Source organism: Phyllobates terribilis, unplaced genomic scaffold, assembly GCF_046119375.1.
Source record: "Phyllobates terribilis strain yellow unplaced genomic scaffold, ASM4611937v1 Scaffold_2__4_contigs__length_985480577, whole genome shotgun sequence".
Taxonomy (NCBI): Eukaryota; Metazoa; Chordata; class Amphibia; order Anura; family Dendrobatidae; genus Phyllobates; species Phyllobates terribilis.
In genome coordinates, this window is record NW_027362762.1 from 194,496,319 (window position 1) to 194,517,167 (window position 20,849).

The 20,849-nt window shown below is 47.8% G+C and overlaps 1 protein-coding gene across 1 annotated transcript in view; it reads right to left on the minus strand.

Moving 5' to 3' along the window:
* The window catches only part of LOC141202582 (inactive dipeptidyl peptidase 10-like), a 385,315-nt gene that overhangs the window by 242,936 nt on the left and 121,530 nt on the right, over nt 1–20,849 (minus strand). Inside the window, exons 4-5 of the mRNA XM_073663754.1 lie at nt 5,128–5,222; nt 2,396–2,470 (exon numbers count right to left, since the gene is read on the minus strand). Of these exons, the coding sequence (XP_073519855.1) occupies nt 2,396–2,470; nt 5,128–5,222 (170 nt within the window). The remainder of the gene's footprint in view (nt 1–2,395; nt 2,471–5,127; nt 5,223–20,849) is intronic.

Below are 20,849 nucleotides of genomic sequence, written 5' to 3' on the forward strand. Positions count from 1 at the left end.
GACTTGTAGTTTAAGACTGGACCTCCCCTTTAAAGAAAACACTTAAAAAATGCAGTTGTATTATCACTATCCGTAAAAGGATTAAAAGAAACCAATCTTTCCTAAGTATAGTTAAGTTTTATGATTTCAGATACACTTTAATTGTTCCATGCTTAGCAGTGACAAATTTCACATAATCATCTCCACAGAAGAACGTGTTATTGGAATTGATTAGCAACTAAAACACGAGTATTTCCAGCTCCTCTGGGCTGTCACTGCCACCCATGGTCTGGAGAGCTCATATATCACACTTCAGTTTCTCTAGCATTAGCTTTCTTGCGGATTCAGCACCAGTTCATAAATCATAAAAGTTTCCGTGCCATCCACTAATGCATTTAATCGGAGTCTGGCAGACGATGCGACGCAGTGGATGTAAAACATTTTTCTTGCTACTGTTAACTTAAATTATTAAAAACCTACAAAGAAACGAGGCTAAGGGTGATTGTCATTACAACGCATCCAAAAATGCATAACCACAATAATAATTAGTGGAAGTCTGCGAAATGAGTTGCTAAACTGGGGACAGCTGACAGCAAACTACTCTTTCCTGACTTTTCCGTACACATGAATTCAAAGTGTCCATGTTCCTTCTCTGCCATGACATTATCTGTCGGAGAAAAATTGTGAGGCCCCATACATATTACTCAGCTGATCCCACAGATATCAGCAGATGTGGCTGACTCAAAAGTGATGTACATTAATGGGGCTGTCCGGCCTCAGGCTACAAGTCTGCAGTTATTATTATGTGACTACAGACTTCTGAATCCTCACATTGCGCACACTGCACGCTGTGAGGATTCTCTGGTGCCGGGAGTGGAGAAGTGTGTGACCACAAGTATGTGATTTGCATACATGCAGTCACGTGCCGACTAGATGTGCTAACCTCGCTCAATGCAAGTATACTGAGTAAAGCCAGATACGTCTAGTTGGAATGTGGCTGAAAGAATGCAACTGGCATACTTGCAGTCACATGACTTGCCACTCCCGCCGCTGGAGAATCCTCACAGCGCGCAGTGCATGGAATGTGAGGTTTCCCAAGTCTGCAGTCACATAGAGTGACTGCAGACTTGTAGCCAGCCTAAGGCCAGACAAACCCTTTGAGGCCAACATATATTACCTATCCAGTGGGTAGGTGATAAATGTAGATTGCTGAAGGTCAAACTGCTGAGACCCTCATCCATCATGAGATGATGGGGTCCCAAAGTCTCCTGTGTGAATGAAGTGTTAGCGAGCATGTGCGACCACTGCTTTTAGGAGTTATAGACAGGTAATAGAGCATTCATTCAGGGGACTTTGTGCCCAATATTCTTTGGAACAGAGAAGAATCCTTTTAATAGGTGATATATGTTGTTTATAAGACTACCCCTTTAAGCTGAAGTAAAGCCTCTGGGTGAGGTTTATTTTTGAAGGAACAAAGGTTCTGACATGAACAAATCCACATTGCCCATCTTTCTTTCCTCCACACTGGCTGGCACTGGGAATAGTATGAAGGACCCATGTACATTTAATTGTTGGTGATCTGGCCAAACCTGACAGGTCCAGATAGCTTTTATATAATGGTTATTATAATGAATATTGGCAAAACAAGAATTAAAGGGGTTGTCCAGGGGTATTATGAAAGTGATTGCAGGATTGCTGACTTCTGAATCCTCACAGTGCGTGCAACACATGCTGTCAGGATTCTCTGATGCTGGTGGCGAGAGCAGGCAGTCACGTGACCGCAAGTATGCGATTGGCAATTCACTTGTATTGAGAAAAGTCGTGGAAGTATGCAAATCACATACTTGTGCTCACGTGACTGTTTGCTCTTGCCGCTGGCAATGGAGAATCTTGGCAGTATGCGATGCGTGCACTGTGAGGATACAAAAGTCTCCAGTCACATATAGTGACTGCACAGCCCCGGACAACCCCTTTAAGTATAGATAACATTATTACTCTGTATGCTATTTTTCCTCTAAAAAGCACTTCTATTATGGAAAATTATTTGGAGCATATTGACAGGGTCTCATGTTGAGACAACCACTTTAATATTTTATATCTGTTGTTCATTTGTCCATTGAAGTTTGACCATCCCATAGGAAAGCATAGGATAGCAGCAACTTTAAAGGGGATTTCCATTTAAAATTGTTATCCTATCCTCTCGGCACCCCCACCAGTCACCTCAACAGCTGATCGTGGGTGTGCAGAGAATCGGACCACCACTGACCAGATTCAATGGGCCGTCAATATTCTAAACCTGTAAAACACCTTTAATAAAAATAAGTTTATTTTCAAAGACCCCAAAACAATGACTCGTTGCCTCTGAGCGTACAGTAAACACATTCGTTCAGAACTCTTATCTGGAAGGCAGTCTTACCTTTTGGCTTTTTGAAATCAGAAGTAAATACTGTAGATCTGGGGACAGCTTTGCACTAGTCATCTGCAGAGTCATCTACAAAAAAAAACAGACTACTAATATTAGTACATTATACTAGTTATGACCAAAGACCAGTGAGTTTGCTAAAATTACTTCAACTGTGTTCTACTGACAAAGATCTACAGCATTTCCCACATACAGTGGGGAAAATAAGTATTTGATACACTGCTGATTTTGCAATTTTTCCCACCTACAAATAATGGAGAGGTCTGTAATTTTTATCGTAGGTACACTTCAACTGTGAGAGACAGAATCTAAAAATAAAAACCAGAAAATCACATTGTATGATTTTTACATAAGTAATTAGCATTTTATTGCATGAAATAAGTATTTGATACAATAGAAGAACAGAACTTATTTGGTACAGAAACCTTTGTTTGCAATTACAGAGGTCAGACCTTTCCTTTAGTTGTTGACCAAGTTTGCACACTCTGCAGCTGGGATTTTGACCCACTCCTCCATACAGATCTTCTCCAGATCTTTCAGGTTTCGGGGCTGTCGTTGGGCAACATTGAGTTTCAGCTCTCTCCAAAGATTTTCTATTGGGTTCAGGTCTGGAGACTGGCTAGGCCACTCCAGGAGCTTTAAATGCTTATGGAGTCTGTGCCCTGGCTGTGTATTTCAGGTCATTGTCATGCTGGAATACCCAGTAACGACTCATCTTCAAAGCTCTTACTGAGGAAAGGAGGTTGTTGGCTAAAATCTTGCGATACATGACCCCATCCATCCCCACTTCAATACGGTGCAGTCGTCCTGTCCCCTTTGCAGAAAAGCACCCCCAAAGTATGATGCTTCCCCCACCATACTTCACAGATGAGACGTACGATTGGGGTTGTGCACATCCTTCTTCTTCCTCCAAACACGGCGAGTGGAGTTGAAACCAAAAAGTTCTATTTTGGTCTCATCTGACCACATGACCTTCTCCCATGCCTCCTCTGAATCATCCAGATGCTCGATGACGAACTTTAAATGGGTCTGGACATGTGCTGTCATGAGCAGGGGAACCTTGCGTGCTCTGCAGGATTTTAATCCATGATGGCGTAGTGTGTTACTTAAGGTAATGTTTGAGACTGTGGTCCTAGCTCTCTTCAGGTCATTGACTAGGTCCTCCCGTGTAGTTCTGGGCTGATTCCTGACCTTTCTCAGAATCATCCTTTCCCCATGAGGCGAGATCTTGCATGGAGCCTCAGACCGAGAAAGATTGACAGTCATCTTTTTTATTTTTTGGGGCAATATACCCGTATGAGGGCTTGTTTATTTTTAAGGATGAGTTGTATTTGTCAGATGAATTATTTTAAGGTACATATATTTTATTAAGAAACTTTTATTGACTCTTTATGGGCAGCAATTATGCAACGTAATGTCATTTACCTTTCTGCACAAAGGCCCTGATTCATCAAAGTGATTATTCTCGAATTCTGGCAAAAATCGCATTGAAATGTTTGAAGCAGTCTCATTCAGTTCTGCCAAAATGGGCAGCACTTGGAAGGAACAGGGGCGCAACGGGGTGACGCCACAGCTTGTCTATTTTATGGCGAGCTGTGGCTTACCTTACATCATAAATCCGAAATCTTACTCTAGTCCCTGGTTGGAGTAAGATTTGTGGTTAAGCGCAAGCCACTTAATGAATTAACAGCATCTGGCTCCAACATGCCTCTTCATCAAGACTGGCCAGAAAATTTCCAGTCTTGATGAACCAAGGCCAAAATGTTATCTTCATTCTGTGGGTCAGTACGGTGATAAAAAATACCAAATTTGTGTAGTTTTATTTATGTTGTACTTTTGTACAATAACCATATTCTGAGAGCCATAAGTTTTACAACTTTATTTCAATGGAGTTATTGTTTGTGTGACAAGCTGTAGTTTTCATTGGTGCCATTCAACACTAGGTATAATTTATTCTGCGGATAGATACCATTATGATTACACACGTGGTCAAAATTGTTGGTACCCCTCGTTTAATGAAAGAAAAACCCACAATGGTCACAGAAATAACTTGAATCTGACAAAAGTAATAATAAATTAAAAATCTATGAAAATGAACAAATGAAAGTCAGACATTGCTTTTCAACGCTGCTTCCACAGAATTTAAAAAAAAATTAAACTCATGTAATAGGCCTGGACAGAAATGATGGTACCCCTGAAATTAATGTGACAAAAGGGACATGTTAAATCAAGTTGTGTCCACTAATTAGCATCACAGGTGTCTACAATCTTGTAATCAGTCAGTGGGCCTGTATATAGGGCTACAGATACTCACTGTGCTGTTTGGTGACATGGACCAGAGGAAGCAAAGGAAAGAGTTGTCTCAGGAGATTAGAAAGAAAATTATAGACAAGCATGTTAAAGGTAAAGGTTATAAGACCATCTCCAAGCAACTTGATGTTCCTGTGACTACAGTTGCTCATATTATTCAGAAATGTAAGATCCATGGGACTGTAGCCTACCTCCCTGGACGTGGCCACAGGAGGAAAATTGATGACAAATCAAAGAGAATAATGAATAAAGAAAAGCATCTATATATCTGCTGTATGCAGGTATCTGCATTACATTTTTAAGGAGGTACTTCTTACTGCTAAAATAATGACACTCCTTAGCAATTAGTTGCGGTTTCAGATTTTGATCCAGCGTTTGGACTTTTTACATTGTAGTGGAGTTATCAATATACTTACATAGGTGGTGTTACTCAGCAATATGGTGGTCTTTTTTGTTTCCAAATTTTGACTAATTAAATTTCCATCTTGGGTTTCTTGAATAATTTCCGTGTCTGAGAAAATAAAAATCAGAAACTACTAAGGCATGATTGTTGGGATGTATTTGGTCGTATTGCAGCATGTATCCATAATAGTATTAGTCTTTTGATTTATGAAAATAACACCTTGTGTCAGCAAGGGCTAACAAATACCGCTATTCAGCCAACATAATACCCCATAGTAAAGACAGCTAATGCTCATAGCCAAACAACAAATAATACAGTACCAGAGACACACCTACATCAATATTAACAACACCAAAAATAAACAAAAAGGTGCTACAAAAGTCTCATAGAAGGAAGATACTTTGTTATCCTCTTAATGATCCTGCGATTTTCCGTTTTTGTGCTTTTGTTTTTTCCTCCCCTTATTCCAAGGGTTTTAGGGTTATTTACCATGTTTACTATATGGTAAAACTTACCTGGCAATATGATTCTCCAGGTCAGTACGAGTATGCCGATGCCAAACATGCATAGTTTTTTTTTAATTTACAATGGTGAAAAAAATTTGTAAGAAAAATCTTTTTGCTTGTGTCACCATATTCCAAGACCCAAAACTTTTAAATTTTTCAGGATCTGGGGCTTATTTTTTGCGCCCTGAGCTGACATTTTTATTGCTACCATTTGGGGTATATAATATGTTTTGATTGCCTCTTATTGCAATGGTGCAGCGGCCCAAAAAACATAATTCTTGCGTTTTGATTTTTTTCTCATTACGCCGTTTACCAATTGGATTAATTTATTATATATATATATATATATATATATATATATATATATATATATATAGATAGATAGATAGATAGATAGATAGATTTGACATATACAAACGCAGCGATACTAAATATGTGTATTTTTTTTAATTGTTTTATTTTTAATTGGCCAAGCGGGGGTAATTTGAACTTGTTTTTTTCATTTTTTCATATTTTTAAAAACTTTTTTTTTACTTTTTACTTTATTTAATAGTCCCCTTAGGAGACTTGAAGCTGCGATTGACCGATCGCTTGTGCTATACTGATGTAAACAACCTGTAGGCAGTAGAAAGGACAAAGGCAGAGGTCCTTCCTGCTCTGCCTTATCCTTATTTACAGTGAAGGAAATAAGCATTTGATTTCTTGCTGTTTTTGTAAGTTTGCCTACTAACAAAGACATGAACAGTCTATAATTTTAAGGGTAGGTTAATTTTAACATTGAGAGATAGAATATCCCAAAAAATCAAGAAAATCACATTGTATAAATTAGATAAATTTATTTGCATTTTGCGGTGAGAAATAAGTATTTGATCCCTCTGGCAAACAACACTTAATACTTGGTGGCAAAACCCTTGTTGGCAAGCACAGCAGTCAGATGTTTTTTTGTAGTCGATGATGAGGTTTGCGCACATGTCAGGAGGAATTTTGGTCCACTCCTCTTTGCAGATCATCTCTAAATCATTCAGATTTTGGGGCTGTCGCTTGGCAACTTGGAGCTTCAACTCCCTTCATAAGTTTTCTATAGGATTAAGGTCTGGAGACTGGCTAGGCCACTCCATGACCTTACCGTGCTTCTTTTTGAGCCACTCCTTTGTTGCTTTGGCTGTATGTTTTGGGTCATTGTCTTGCTGGAAGACCCAGCCACGACCCATCTTCAATGCTGTTACTGAGGGAAGTAGGTTGTTCGCCAAAATCTCGTGATACATGACCCCATCCATCTTCCCTTCAGTACGGTGCAGTCATCATGTCCCCTTTGCAGAAAAGCACCCCCAAAGTATAATGTTTCCCCCAGCATGCATCGCGGTTGGGACGATGTTCTTAGGGATGTACTCATCCTTCTTCTTCCTCCAAACACGGCGAGTTGAGTTAATGCTAAAGAGCTCAATTTTTGTCTCATCTGACCACAGCACCTTCACCCAATAACTCACAGAATCATCCAGGTGTTCATTGGCAAACTTCAGACGGGCCTCCACATGTGCCTTCTTGAGCAGGGGGACCTTGCGGACACTGCAGGATTTTAAACATTTAAGGCGTAATGTGTTACTAATGGTTTTCTTGGTGACTGTGGTCCCAACTACCTTGAGATCATTAACAAGTTCCCCCCGTGTAGTTTTAGGCTGATCTCTCACCTTCCTCATGATCAAAAATACCCCACGAGGTGAGATTTTGCATGGTGCCCCAGATCGATGTCGATTGACAGTCATTTTGTATTTCTTCCCTTTTCTTACTATTGCACCAACAGTTGTCTCCTTCTCACCCAGCGTCTTACTTATGGTTTTGTAGCCCATTCCAGCTTTGTGCAGGTCTATGATCTTGTCCCTGACATCCTTAGAAAGTTCTTTGGTCTTATCCATGTTGTAGAGGTTAGAGACTGACTGATTAATTGAGTCTGTGGACAGGAGTCTTTTATACAGGTGACTATGTAAGACAGATGTCTTTAATGCAGGTAACGAGTTGATTAGAAGGGTCTAACTGGTCTGTAGGAGCCAGAACTCATAGTGGTTTGTAGGGGATCAAATACTTATTTCTCACTGCAAAATGCAAAAAAAATTATGGAATTTATACAATGTGATTTTCTTGATTTTTTTTGGGGGGGGATATTCTTTCTCTCACTGTTAAAATTAACCTACCCTTAAAATTATAGACTGTTCATGTTTTTGTCAGTGGGCAAACTTACAAAAACAGCAAGGGATCAAATAATTATTTCCTTCACTGTATGTATTTACTCTCTTATGCTCCGCATTGGTTTCTATTTCATAGTACTGTACTACAAGACATAGTAATATTCCATCAGGATATATTTATTCCTATACGACCACTTGGTCCTAATTGCACTGCTCTTTATGCTTTTGCACACTTTGTATTAATGCTGTGAATATTGCCCACTCTCTGATGGCGTTTATACATGTATTATAAATATTTGGAGACTATAATCTACTTGTGTTGTATATGCATTTTGCAAATTAATCAAATTATATATGTCTCTCTGCATTCAAACATCTTTAATAATATTTAGCGAAATTTTTTTTTTGATCTATGGCATTCATTCTACACTTCATTCAACGAATACGATTATTTTCCTGGGTCACCTTAGTGCAGTAGTTTCCCTGTACATAATCTCCATCATTTAGATGTTTTTTATTGTTGATACTAATAAAAATGATTGAATTTTACTTTCCGGGCTTAGTACTTCCTTTTTTTTTGTAGATTTTTGTCATTTTTTAAGTGCCCTTTACTTCCTGGCCAAATTATGGGAATTAGTTAGACTCATGTATATGCTAATAAGATACAGTACGGTACAAAGGCTTTAGGCAGGTGTGAGGGAAAAAATGCAGCAAAGAAAGCTTTCAAAAATGGAAGTAAATAGTTTATTTTTATCAATTAACATAATGAAAAGTGAATAATAACAAGAGAAATCTAATTCAAATCAATATTTGAATGTCAAAACCATAAGCGGATTATAATGAGGTCGATCTGGGCTACCGCCCGGGGCCCGTGGCTGCCATGGGGCCCGGGGCTCCCAGGGGCCTGTGGCCAGATTGACCTCATTATAATGTGTGACAGGAGGGCCCGGGTGTCAGAAGATGGAATCTGCTCTGTAAAACTGCTGTGTCCCGCAGCGGCACTGCAGAGGATGACTCACCAGCTGCTGACTGTGTAAGTGCAGGAGAGGCGGCTCCGCCCACCTGCTCCGGCCTCCAGCAGAGCACAGAGCCAGTTTACAGCATGGCCGGCCCACTGCTCTCCCTGCCCCCAACCCCGGTCTGAATGTTACTGCTCCGCTCTACCCCTCCTGCCCTGCAATTACACCAGAGCTCTGCAGTCGGGCCCCAAGAGGAGGGGAGGCTGCCCCACAGAGAAGATGGAAGAACCTGCATAATGTACAGAAAGGGTAAGTCCATGTGCAGTGTGTGTGTGTGTGTGTGTGTGTGTGTGTGTGTGTGTGTGTGTGTGTGTGTATGTATATGTATATATATATATATACACACACACATACACATGTATGTATATGTATGTGTATGTATCTATGTCTAGGTATTTGTGGACCATCAGGGGGGCTCACTCGCTGTCGTGGCCTGGGCAGCTTCCCCGGCATCTGTGCAAGACCGCTGGCACTTCACCTGACATGGCCGTGAGCTGTGCGGCTGTGTCTGGTATTAATGACACGGTAGGAGCGACACTGCGCCTATAATTGTGCTTGTGTATTGCCCCTGCCACGCCATTACTACCAGACACAACCGCACAGCGCACGCCATGTCAGGTGAAGTACCAGCAATCAAGCAGCGCTAGAGGTCCTACACAGATGCTGTGGAAGCAGCCCAGGCCCCGATGGCGAGTGGGCCCCACTGAAAGCAGGGCCATGTCTGTGACACGCAGGTGGCCCTGCACTGAGAAATGCCTGATTCGCTGCTGGACAGGACAGTTTTATGTGTTTATAAGATATGTACATATGCCTGTATGCATGTGTCTGTGCGCATATCTGCATACCGTGTGCATGTGTGCGCATATCTGCGTATCGTGCGTGCGCACATGTGCTGGCCCGGCCGCATCACAGCTAGAAGACACGGCCCTGTGCGCGGCAGTGTCTGCTGGCGTGACGTCATGCAGTGTGCCCTGCACTGCTTCTTACCACCAGAGAGGAGCTGGACGACTGGAGCCGAGCAGGGGGACGGTGAGTGATGTGTCAGTGTGTGCAGATATCATTGTGTGATATGTCTGTTTATATGTATTTTTGTGTTTCAAATGTGTTTATGGCTAAGTGCCCACGATGCAGAAACGCTGCGTATTTTTTCCGCTTCTCCCTGGCAGGAAAAACGCATGCAGATTTTACATGCGTTTTTCCCACCAGGTAGAAGGGTTTGTCAAGTGTTTTTTCATGCATTCCTGCATCAGGGTTATCAAGCGCTTTTCCAAGCGATTTTAGTATCACTTGAAAAAGTGCTTGACAACTTGGTCACACTATATAAATCCATGCAACCGGCATATATAGTGTGACCAAGTAATAGTTAAAAAAAGAATAATAATGGTAAAAAATAAAGATTATACTTACCTTCCGATGGCCCCCGGTCTCCTCAGCGATGCGTCCGGTGTGTTGGGCGGCTCACGGTGGTGTGAAAGGACCTTTCATGACGTCATTTGACAGGTCATGCGATAGCCGATGTCCGCTGTCGTGTGACCTGTCACATGACTAAATAACGTCATGGCAGGTCCTTTTGACGCGCCCCTGGGCCTGCTGTGTCGCGCAGCGTCTCGCGCACGGGGGCTTACCCGGAACCGGATCAGATGAGGGTTGTAGTCTCCGAGTGGCGGGGACCCGGTCCGTGCCCAGGGGGTCAGACTCAGTGTGTGGCAGTCTTGATAGATGTTATTTGAGTGTCGACTACGCCAACCGTTGATTTGCAGCTATGGAGCTGCCGCTGCAGGGCAGACCGCTGAGGCCGGTGTAGAATTGTGCAGCGTGATAGTATAACCCCCAACGGGAGGGGTATGGCCTCAGGGCAGCCGACGTGGAAGATGGGGGTAGCAGGAACCACTCAGAGACGGTGTGGTGTAATTCAGGGTCTTTACTGGTAACAACGATAGACCCTCCCGAAGTACTTGCTAGCGAACGGGGCCTGGTCAGTCCTTGAGCAGATGGGATCTCCCCTGGCCAGGCGGAGTTGTAGGCCTCCCAAACTGACTGTACTCTTCTGGCTACCTTGCTAGAAGCGGATATAAGTAGCCCACGTCCCTGAGTGTACCGCGTGGTGCTCACCCGTATGGCCGGTGACTCGGGGCCTTCTATTGGCTTCCGCTCCACGATGGCGGTGCTGGTCCCACACGTGTGACCGTGCCTTCGGGTTGGCTTCTGCTGCTGGGTAAGAGTTAGTCCCCACAGCCTCGGACTCCGGGTCCGGTAAGAAAGCTTCTCAGTCAGGGCGAGCTCTGCAGCTGCCAGCCCCTGACTCGTAGTAGTATTGCTCCCACTGAGCTCCAGCTGTTTCTTCCTATGACTGTCTCTTGTCTCTACTCTCCTTGACTCCTAACCCTGCTTCAGCCCCGGGTTTATATAGGGGAAGTTCTTCCCCTCCCAAGACTGGGCAGGAGGTGTGGCATGCACAGGATCCCTGACCAAAGGACCTCCCACCTGCTCTCAGACATAACATCTCTATCACTGTGGCAACCAGACCCCTGGGGTGTCACATTCCCCCCTAGTGAAATTTAGTACTCCGGGACTAAACATATTTTAGAAAAACATAACAAGGTATAAACAATAATAGTACAATAAGAAAAACATATAAAGATGGTCACGGCGTGTCCGCAACCGGGTGCAGTTTTGAAAAGCAAGGTGTCCATTTCACCAAAACAGGGAGACGTAACCAGGTAGGGGTCTGTCCTACCCCGAGTCCTTAACAGTCTTTAGTCCGTCCTGGGTTACGCTCCAACTATGTACAAGGATTCCCGGTAAATCCACCAAGGACTCCTACAAATAACTAGAAACACAAAATTATACACAAGCAACAATACACAGGTAAACATAAATAAAACAATTTATACACTTCAAATCCTCCACCGTGCGGGTAACTGGCCTCTAGTGGCCCTAGTGGACCTACGGAGCTGACTGCCTAGCCCTGAACTACAGGGTGTAGGAGCTGTCAAGGGTAAACTGGGCAGCTGTCTACCGGCTCTTTGGCTCACTAGGGATATGGCAGGCTCACTGCAAGCAGAGGGTTGATCCTCCTGATCTGCTGGTGTGGAGTCTTCTGCCTCCTGGACCGGCTGTTCTTCCAGCTCTACCTGTTGCTCCGTAGGTGCTTGGGATGCTGGTTGGAGGAACGTGAGTACGGGTACCACAACTGCACCATTGACTTGAGTCCAAGACCGAGGGAAGTCCCCGAGCACAGTACTAACCATATCTTCCCTTTCCTCTACGGGTCGATGGTCTTCTTGTTCCTCTTCAGGGTTCCTCAGTTGTTCGGGACACTTCTTCAGGTGGTCCCGGGATACAATAGCTGTGGTTTCCCCTCCGTCTTTACTGATGGTACAAACCTTCGGGTTCTCGTGGCTTGAGGGCAGTACGGTGTACGGGTCCTTTTCCCACTGGTCGTCCAACTTGTGGAGCCGTCTCTTCCTCTTCAAGACCTGCTCTCCGGGTACCAGGGGAACAGCGGGAGCATACTGGTTGTAAGTTTTCTCTTGTCTTTCCCTAGCCTGACAGAGACTTCGCTCCACGCTCTCCTGTATTCTCCGGTACTGCTGCTGCCTCTCCGTGTCCCAGTCTGTTTCTGGTGAAGTGTCCTCGGGTGTCAGGACTCCCATTTCCAGGTCAACAGGTAACTTACCAGGTCTTGCCCTCATTAGGTAAGCCAGGGTACAGTTGGTGGAACCTACCGGGATGTGGTTGTATAGGTCCACCAGATCGGGCAACTTCTCAGGCCACAGACTGCGTTCTTCCAGGGGCAACGTTTTTAAAAGATCCATTACCACCTGGTTCATTTTCTCACAAAGTCCATTAGTTTGCGGATGGTAGGGTGTCGTCCTTATCTTCCGGCAGCCATACAGATTGCAGAATTCCTGGAAGACCTCCGCTTCAAAGGCAGGTCCCTGGTCCGTCAGCACTTGGTCCGGGTACCCGTGTGGACGGCAAAAGTGCTGCTGGAAGGCTCTAGCTGCTGTTTGAGCCGTTAAGTCCTTGACGGGGACGACAACCAAGAACCGGGAGTAATGATCCACGATGGTTAACGCGTAGACGTAGCCACTTCTGCTTGGGGTCAGTTTTACATGATCCAAGGCTACCAGTTCCAACGGTTGCCGGGTGACGATGGACTGCAGGGGAGTCTTCTGGCTGGCACGGTCCTTCCTTCTCAGGTTGCACGGGCCACAGTCTCTGCACCACTTCTCAATGGTTCCCCTCATGCCTACCCAGTGGAATCGCGCGCGCAGCAGGAACTCCAGCTTCTTCCACCCGAAGTGTCCAGCTCCGTCGTGGTATGCCTCCATCACCATGGCTGCGTCTCTTCGTGGCACCACTACTTGCCAGAGTAGTTCATGCGTCCGGGAGTTAACCATTCTGCGGCACAACTTCCCCTTGTAAAGGAACAGTCGACTCTTCTCTGCCCATAGTTGTTTGGCTTCCTCCGGAGCGTCTGGTTCAAGGCAAGCCTCCGGGCGAGTCAGCATCTCCTTCACCAATCGGACGGCAGGGTCGCTGTCTTGCGTTTCCGCCCAGTTGTAGTGAGGTAAGGGGTTCAACGTAGCAGCCTGCTTATTCCTTACCCGGTGGGAATACTGGATAGTCCCATGACGGTGGAACGCAGGGAGTTCAACTTCTTCCAGTCCCTCCGGATCTTCTCCTTCGTCCGGCAGGTTGGGCATCCTGGACAGGGCATCCGCGTTGGTATTGGAGCGTCCGGCCCGGTATTTGATTGTGAACTCGTAGTTGGACAGACGGGCCATCCACCTCTGCTCCAGGGCACCGAGTCTTGCCGTGTCCAGGTGTGTCAACGGGTTGTTATCCGTGTACACGGTGAACCGGGAAGAAGCGAGGTAATGCTTAAAGCGCTCGGTGACTGCCCATACTACGGCCAGGAACTCTAGCTTAAATGAGCTGTAATTCTCGGGGTTCCTTTCGGTGGGTCGCAGTTTTCGGCTGGCGTAGGCGATTACTCGTTCCTTCCCCTGCTGGATCTGGGACAGTACGGCTCCTAGCCCGATGTTACTGGCGTCGGTGTAGAGGATAAAGGGCTGGCTATAATCCGGGTACGCCAGGATTTCGTCCCCCGTGAGGGCCATCTTCAGCTGGCGGAAGGACTCTTCTTCCAACTCCTCCCATTTGAAGGGCGGCTTCTGGTTCTTGGCCTTCCGGGACTGGCCTATCAGGAGGTCCTGCATAGGTGCTGCCTTTTTAGTGAAACCGGGAATAAACCTTCGGTAGTAGCCTACCAACCCGAGGAACTGCCGCACTTCTTTTACGCTGGAGGGGCTTGGCCATTCCTTAATTGCGGTGATCTTATCAGGGTCGGGAGCCACTCCGTCAGCGCTCACCACGTGTCCCAGGTACTGCACCTTTGGTTTCAGGAGGTGACACTTGGAGGGTTTCACCTTTAGGCCGTAACTCGCCAGAGCTTCGAACACTTCCGCCAGGTGTTTCAGGTGGTCCTCATACGTCTTGGAATATACGATGACATCGTCCAGGTACAACAAGACCGTCTCGAAGTTTCTGTGGCCCAGACAACACTCCATTAGTCGTTGGAAGGTTCCTGGTGCGTTGCAGAGTCCGAACGGCATGCAGGTGAACTCGCTAAGTCCCATCGGGGTGGTGAATGCGGTCTTCTCCCGGTCCGCCTCTGCTACAGGAACCTGCCAGTACCCGCTAGTGAGATCCAAGGTAGAGAAGAAGTTAGCAGATCTTAAAGCAGCCAATGACTCCTCTATCCTTGGTAAGGGGTACGCATCCTTGTGTGTGATACGGTTGATTTTCCGGTAATCTACACACATCCTCATGGTGTTGTCTTTTTTTCTGACTAAGACTAGTGGAGCTGCCCAGGGGCTACAGCTATCCCTGATCACCCAGCCTCCTTCATGTCTCTAAGCATCCCCTTGGCGTGTTGGTAGTGGGCAGGGGGTACGGGTCGATACCTCTCTTTTATAGGAGGATGGTCTCCCGTGGGGATGTGGTGTTCTACCCCCTTGACTCGCCCGAAGTCTAACGGGTGTTTACTGAACACTCTCTCGTACTCCTGAACCACCCGATAGACTCCTTGTTTCTGGTGTGAGGGAGTGGAGTCAGTACCCAGATGTAGTTGCTGACACCAGTCCTCCTTGTTTTTCTTAGAGCCGTTACCTTCCTCCGGGTGAGATGGAGGCAAGGGTTCCACAGATTGTATAGAATTTTGGTTAATGGTATATAATTTGGCTAGCGTGGCATACCGGGGCAGGTACACTTCCCTCTCCCCGATATTTATTATGCGAACGGGCACCCTCCCATGGCGTACATCAACCACCCCCCGTGCTGTCAAAATGGTGGGCCTACTGTCTGAGTAAACTGGTTCTACCATTGCCTGGTAATCCCTACCTCTCAGACCAATAGCAGCCCGGCACCAAATCATCATTTCACTTTTTGGGGGCATGGCAATAGGAAAAGGGTCACACATTCTTACGCTACCAATCTCACCGCCGGAGAGTTCCACCTGTTGCCGTCGCATCAGTGCCCGGATCTCTTTCTGGAGCACCCGCTGCTCGCCGGAGCTGGCGTTCTTGGCAACCTGCTGTAAAAGGAAAATCACCTCTGCAAGACAGTTTTCAATTACATTAGTTCCTAGAGTTATTTTTGGGTGACTCTCATGTTTGTCAATATCTACAATGATCAGTCCCTGTGCTGCCAGTTCGACTCTACCGATTTTGATGGTCACCTCTTTAAATCCGATCTGTGGCACGGGCTGGCCATTGCTGGCGATGATACTCAAGTCGTCGTCAGGGTAGCGGGTAATATCCGAGTCATTCCAGTACTGCTTAAAGAGCACGTACGGGATGGTGGTGACCTGCGACCCGGTGTCCAGTAGGGCACTCATGGGAATGCCATCCAGTACCACCGGCAAGACTGGACGTCCTCCCACATATCTGTCGCGCCAGTTCGATGGGCCTGGTGATCTTTTTCCTGGGGGTTGGCCCTCTACCCCAGGTTGTGCCCGTTTAAAGAACAGTACCTTGCCATATGTCCGGGTTGATTGCAGCGGCGGCAGATGGGTCGTCCGTCCTCGCTGTATCGGTCACTGGGTCTTCCTCTGGCCGGTGGGGTCCTCCTTGGTCAACGCCACGGGATGTCCTCCGGTCCGGATGCCAGCTGGATCTTCCCTGGGGTGGAAACCTGTAAAGACTGCACAGTTCGGGTTAGCGCAGCAACGCTCTTAGCTAGCTCTTGGACCTGATGGTGTAGGTCTGGAGCCGGGTCATTGTCCAAAGCCTGCGCATCAGCTCCCACAGGCCCTGCCGACAAGGGCGCCGCCTCCTGGTGGTAAGTAATAGCTGGGCGCCTGTGGGTCATAACGCCACCCGGTGCCGGTTCTCGGAGCACCCGGATGGCTCTGTCCTTGAACTGTGCAAAGCCCAGATGGGGATCCTGTAAGGCCATCGCCCGCAACTGGGTTCGGTGGGCATTACAATACAGTCCCTCTATAAATTGTTCAGTCAACAGCCTGTCCTCGTTTCCCACTCCATCAGGGTCGGTCTGCTTAATGGCCCTCAGGGCCTCTTGTAGGTTTAGTGCATAGTCCCTTATACTCTCATGCGCTCGCTGCTTGCACCCGTAGAATCTAAGCTTAATCTCGGCTGAGGTGCGGGTATCAAAGGTATCCTTCAGCCGGGTTAGTATCCCTGCGACAGTCTTCCTCCCAGGTGGCCAGGATTTTACTTCCCTTTTAGCTGCCCCGGTTAGTTGGGCCACCAGGATGCTCACTTTTTGCTCTTCTGTGAGGGGGTACACCTGGAAGAGGCTATCCAGCTTTTCTCTAAAGTCATGCAGGGTATGTGACTCCCCTGAGTACTGGGGTAGCCAAGCTGCTCCCGGGATATAGGGCATGGTGAAGGGCATAACTGCAGCAGCGGTGGCGCTGGCGGGGATTGAGGCAGTGAAGCTCTCCTCCGTATCCGACATCTTCCTCCCCCCTAGTGGACCGTGGCCTACCTTGCGATGATCCTGTTCCGTAGGCCGCGGCTCCGCAGTAGATCGTCAGGGTTGAGGACCTTCCGTCGCGCTCCGGTGACGTCGGCGTCTGCTGGGCTCCTTCCAGGACCTTACGCAACGTCCGGACGTGAGGCGGGGCTTCAGTTCTCGCGCGCTTTCGAAGTCCACGCCCCTCTTCTTCCCGCGCGGCGTCCTCAAGATGGCGTCCAACGGCGGGAAAACTCCACGGATGGCGGGAAGAAGGCCGAAGATGGCGCCGGATGGCGGGAAAACTTCGCGGATGGCGGGAAGAAGGCAGAAGATGGCGCCGGATGGCGGGAAACCTCACCACTGGTAAGTTTGAACAGTCTTTGCTTTTCAGGCACGCAGTACCCGGTGGTTGCGGGCACGAAATCCTGCCGACTACGCCAAAGTTGACGCGCCCCTGGGCCTGCTGTGTCGCGCAGCGTCTCGCGCACGGGGGCTTACCCGGAACCGGATCAGATGAGGGTTGTAGTCTCCGAGTGGCGGGGACCCGGTCCGTGCCCAGGGGGTCAGACTCAGTGTGTGGCAGTCTTGATAGATGTTATTTGAGTGTCGACTACGCCAACCGTTGATTTGCAGCTATGGAGCTGCCGCTGCAGGGCAGACCGCTGAGGCCGGTGTAGAATTGTGCAGCGTGATAGTATAACCCCCAACGGGAGGGGTATGGCCTCAGGGCAGCCGACGTGGAAGATGGGGGTAGCAGGAACCACTCAGAGACGGTGTGGTGTAATTCAGGGTCTTTACTGGTAACAACGATAGACCCTCCCGGAGTACTTGCTAGCGAACGGGGCCTGGTCAGTCCTTGAGCAGATGGGATCTCCCCTGGCCAGGCGGAGTTGTAGGCCTCCCAAACTGACTGTACTCTTCTGGCTACCTTGCTAGAAGCGGATATAAGTAGCCCACGTCCCTGAGTGTACCGCGTGGTGCTCACCCGTATGGCCGGTGACTCGGGGCCTTCTATTGGCTTCCGCTCCACGATGGCGGTGCTGGTCCCACACGTGTGACCGTGCCTTCGGGTTGGCTTCTGCTGCTGGGTAAGAGTTAGTCCCCACAGCCTCGGACTCCGGGTCCGGTAAGAAAGCTTCTCAGTCAGGGCGAGCTCTGCAGCTGCCAGCCCCTGACTCGTAGTAGTATTGCTCCCACTGAGCTCCAGCTGTATCTTCCTATGACTGTCTCTTGTTTCTACTCTCCTTGACTCCTAACCCTGCTTCAGCCCCGGGTTTATATAGGGGAAGTTCTTCCCCTCCCAAGACTGGGCAGGAGGTGTGGCATGCACAGGATCCCTGACCAAAGGACCTCCCACCTGCTCTCAGACATAACATCTCTATCACTGTGGCAACCAGACCCCTGGGGTGTCACACTTTCACACCACCGCAACGCATACAACAGACCGGACGTATCGCTGAGGAGACCGGGGGCCATCAGAAGGTAAGTATAATCTTTATTTTTTTTTATTTTAAATTCTTTTTTTTACAGGTACTATGGTACCCGGGTCTGGATGAGAGTCTTCTCTTCTCCAAACCCGGGTACCATCCTCACAGTGAATCGCTTAATATCCGCATGTGCACATGTAGTTATGCGCATATTAAGCGATTCAATGCAAGTCAATGGCAGCAATTACGCTGCGTGTCCGCAAAATTAATGGACATGCTGCGGATTTTTCCGCAATGATAATCCGCATTGGAAATTTCCGCAGCATGTGCACAGCACATGCATATTATCATTAGGGACCATGGGGCACGTATTACAAAGTGTTTTTTCAGCGTTTTCGCTGCGGAAATTCCGTGGCAAAAACGCTTAAAAAACGCGCAGTGGGCACGCAGCCTATGCGTGTATGTATTTGTCTTTGTACAGTATATGTATGTATATGTTTGTTTGTGTGTGTGCGGCCTCCTGCTGTATCTGGGGGGGGCGCCGTGTGTCCTCCGGCTGTATCTGGGGGGGGCGCCGTGTGTCCTCCGGCTGTATCTGGGGGGGGCGCCGTGTGTCCTCTGGCTGTATCTGGGGGGGAGGGCGCCGTGCGTCCTCCGGCTGTATCTGGGGGGGCGCCGTGCGTCCTCCGGCTGTATCTGGGGGGGCGCCGTGCGTCCTCCGGCTGTATCTGGGGGGGCGCCGTGCGGCCTCCGGCTGTATCTGGGGGGGGCGCCGTGCGGCCTCCGGCTGTATCTGGGGGGGGCGCCGTGCGTCCTCCGGCTGTATCTGGGGGGGGGGCGCCGTGCGGCCTCCTGCTGTATCTGTGGGGGGCGCCGTGCGGCCTCCTGCTGTATCTGGATGGGCGCCGTGCGGCCTCCGGCTGTATCTGGGGGGGCGCCGTGCGGCCTCCTGCTGTATATAGGAGGATTATGTGAAAGCTCATATTATACAGTATGAGACCCTACATACATAGGGGGATGTCAGCATACTTAATTGTGCTCAATATTAAGTCATACAATTAATATAAAAAAATAATTGTAATGAATATATTAATATTGTGCAGAATTAATTTCACATGAACTATCACATGATCTATCAAAGGGGGATCATGTGACAAGTCACGTGATACTTCAGGTGTGTGTGTGTGTGTGGGGGGGGGGCATGCCGTCTAAACTGCCCGGGGCCCTTGCTACTCTTAATCCACCCCTGGTCAAAACAGCTTCAAAGCATCTTCTATGCACATTTGCACACAGTTTTTTAAGGAACTTGGCAAGAAGGTTGTTCTAAATATCTTGGAGAACTAACGACTGATTCTATGGGTGTAGGTTTGGGCAAATCTTTCTTTCTATTCATTTAATGACACACGAAATTGATGATGTTGAGATCAGGGCCTTGTGGGGCCAGATCATCGCTTCCAGTAATTCTTAGTGTGACACCAGTCACTACTCAATGTGACGCTAGTCACTATTCAAGGACTTGCCGTGAGGTCAGTACCAAGAGGGCTGGTAATAGACAAAAGGAAAAGACACAAGTATAGTCAAGTCACAGTATCAAGAAGGTAGCGGATCAAGACAAAGGGGTAAGTCACACGGATGGTCAGAGGTAAATCCAAGCTCGGCAGCGGAGATCAGAATACAACTCAGAGTACAGAGCAAACACACACCACTTGAGCAAAGCTACAATTGGCAATGGTCTGACCATTGTCAGAGTACTAAATAGCCCTGTAATCATCCAGAATGGATGACAACTGGAGGAGATCCCATAGACCCAACCATATTGGGCGGTTGAGCTGTCACTCACAATCCTCACAGCTCAGCAAGCCCTAGATCCCATAGGATGACATAGCTGTCATTCACAAAGTCTATTGGACACCATTAGTGGTTGAATCGTGACACTTGTTTTTTTATGCTAAAGATAGTTCTTAATGACATTGGCTGTATGTTTGGAGTTGAAATACATTTGGAGCCAATCAAATGCCTCTTTGATGGTATTGCATGATATATATGACTCGCCCCCTGGGCCGTGGGGCACCCGGAACCGGGCTTCTGTGCGATGCTGGGGGTAGTAGTGGCAACCCGATCCCGTGGCTCAGGGTGGTCAGACCAAATGCTGTCGCAGTCTATTTATCAGTGTTTTGGAATGTCCGACTACGCCACCCGTGGATTGCGGTCAGGGATGACCGCCGCTGCAAGGCAGACCGCTGAGGCTGGTGTTGGTGTGCAGCACTGGGATAGGATAACTCCCCACGGGAAGAGTGTAGCCTCAGGGCAATGTAGGTGGATGCTGGGGGTGATGGTGCAGGCGCAGCATAAATCACACAGAGTCCAATGGTGCATTTCAGGCCTTTTACTCACAGTTGATATCCAAGTCACCTCTGTCAGCAATGACTGCCCAAGCAGTGCTGCGTCCACCAGGTGAGGGGCTCGGTCAACCCCCAGGCAATTCAGGAGTGTGGCACAGGACCCCCTTCTATCCTTTCTCTGGCCTCTCGTGCCCCACCAGTGACCACACTTCTGTCCGGCTGCCTCGGGCCTCCTCTGGTAAAACTTGGCGCCAGTTTCCCTGACCCTA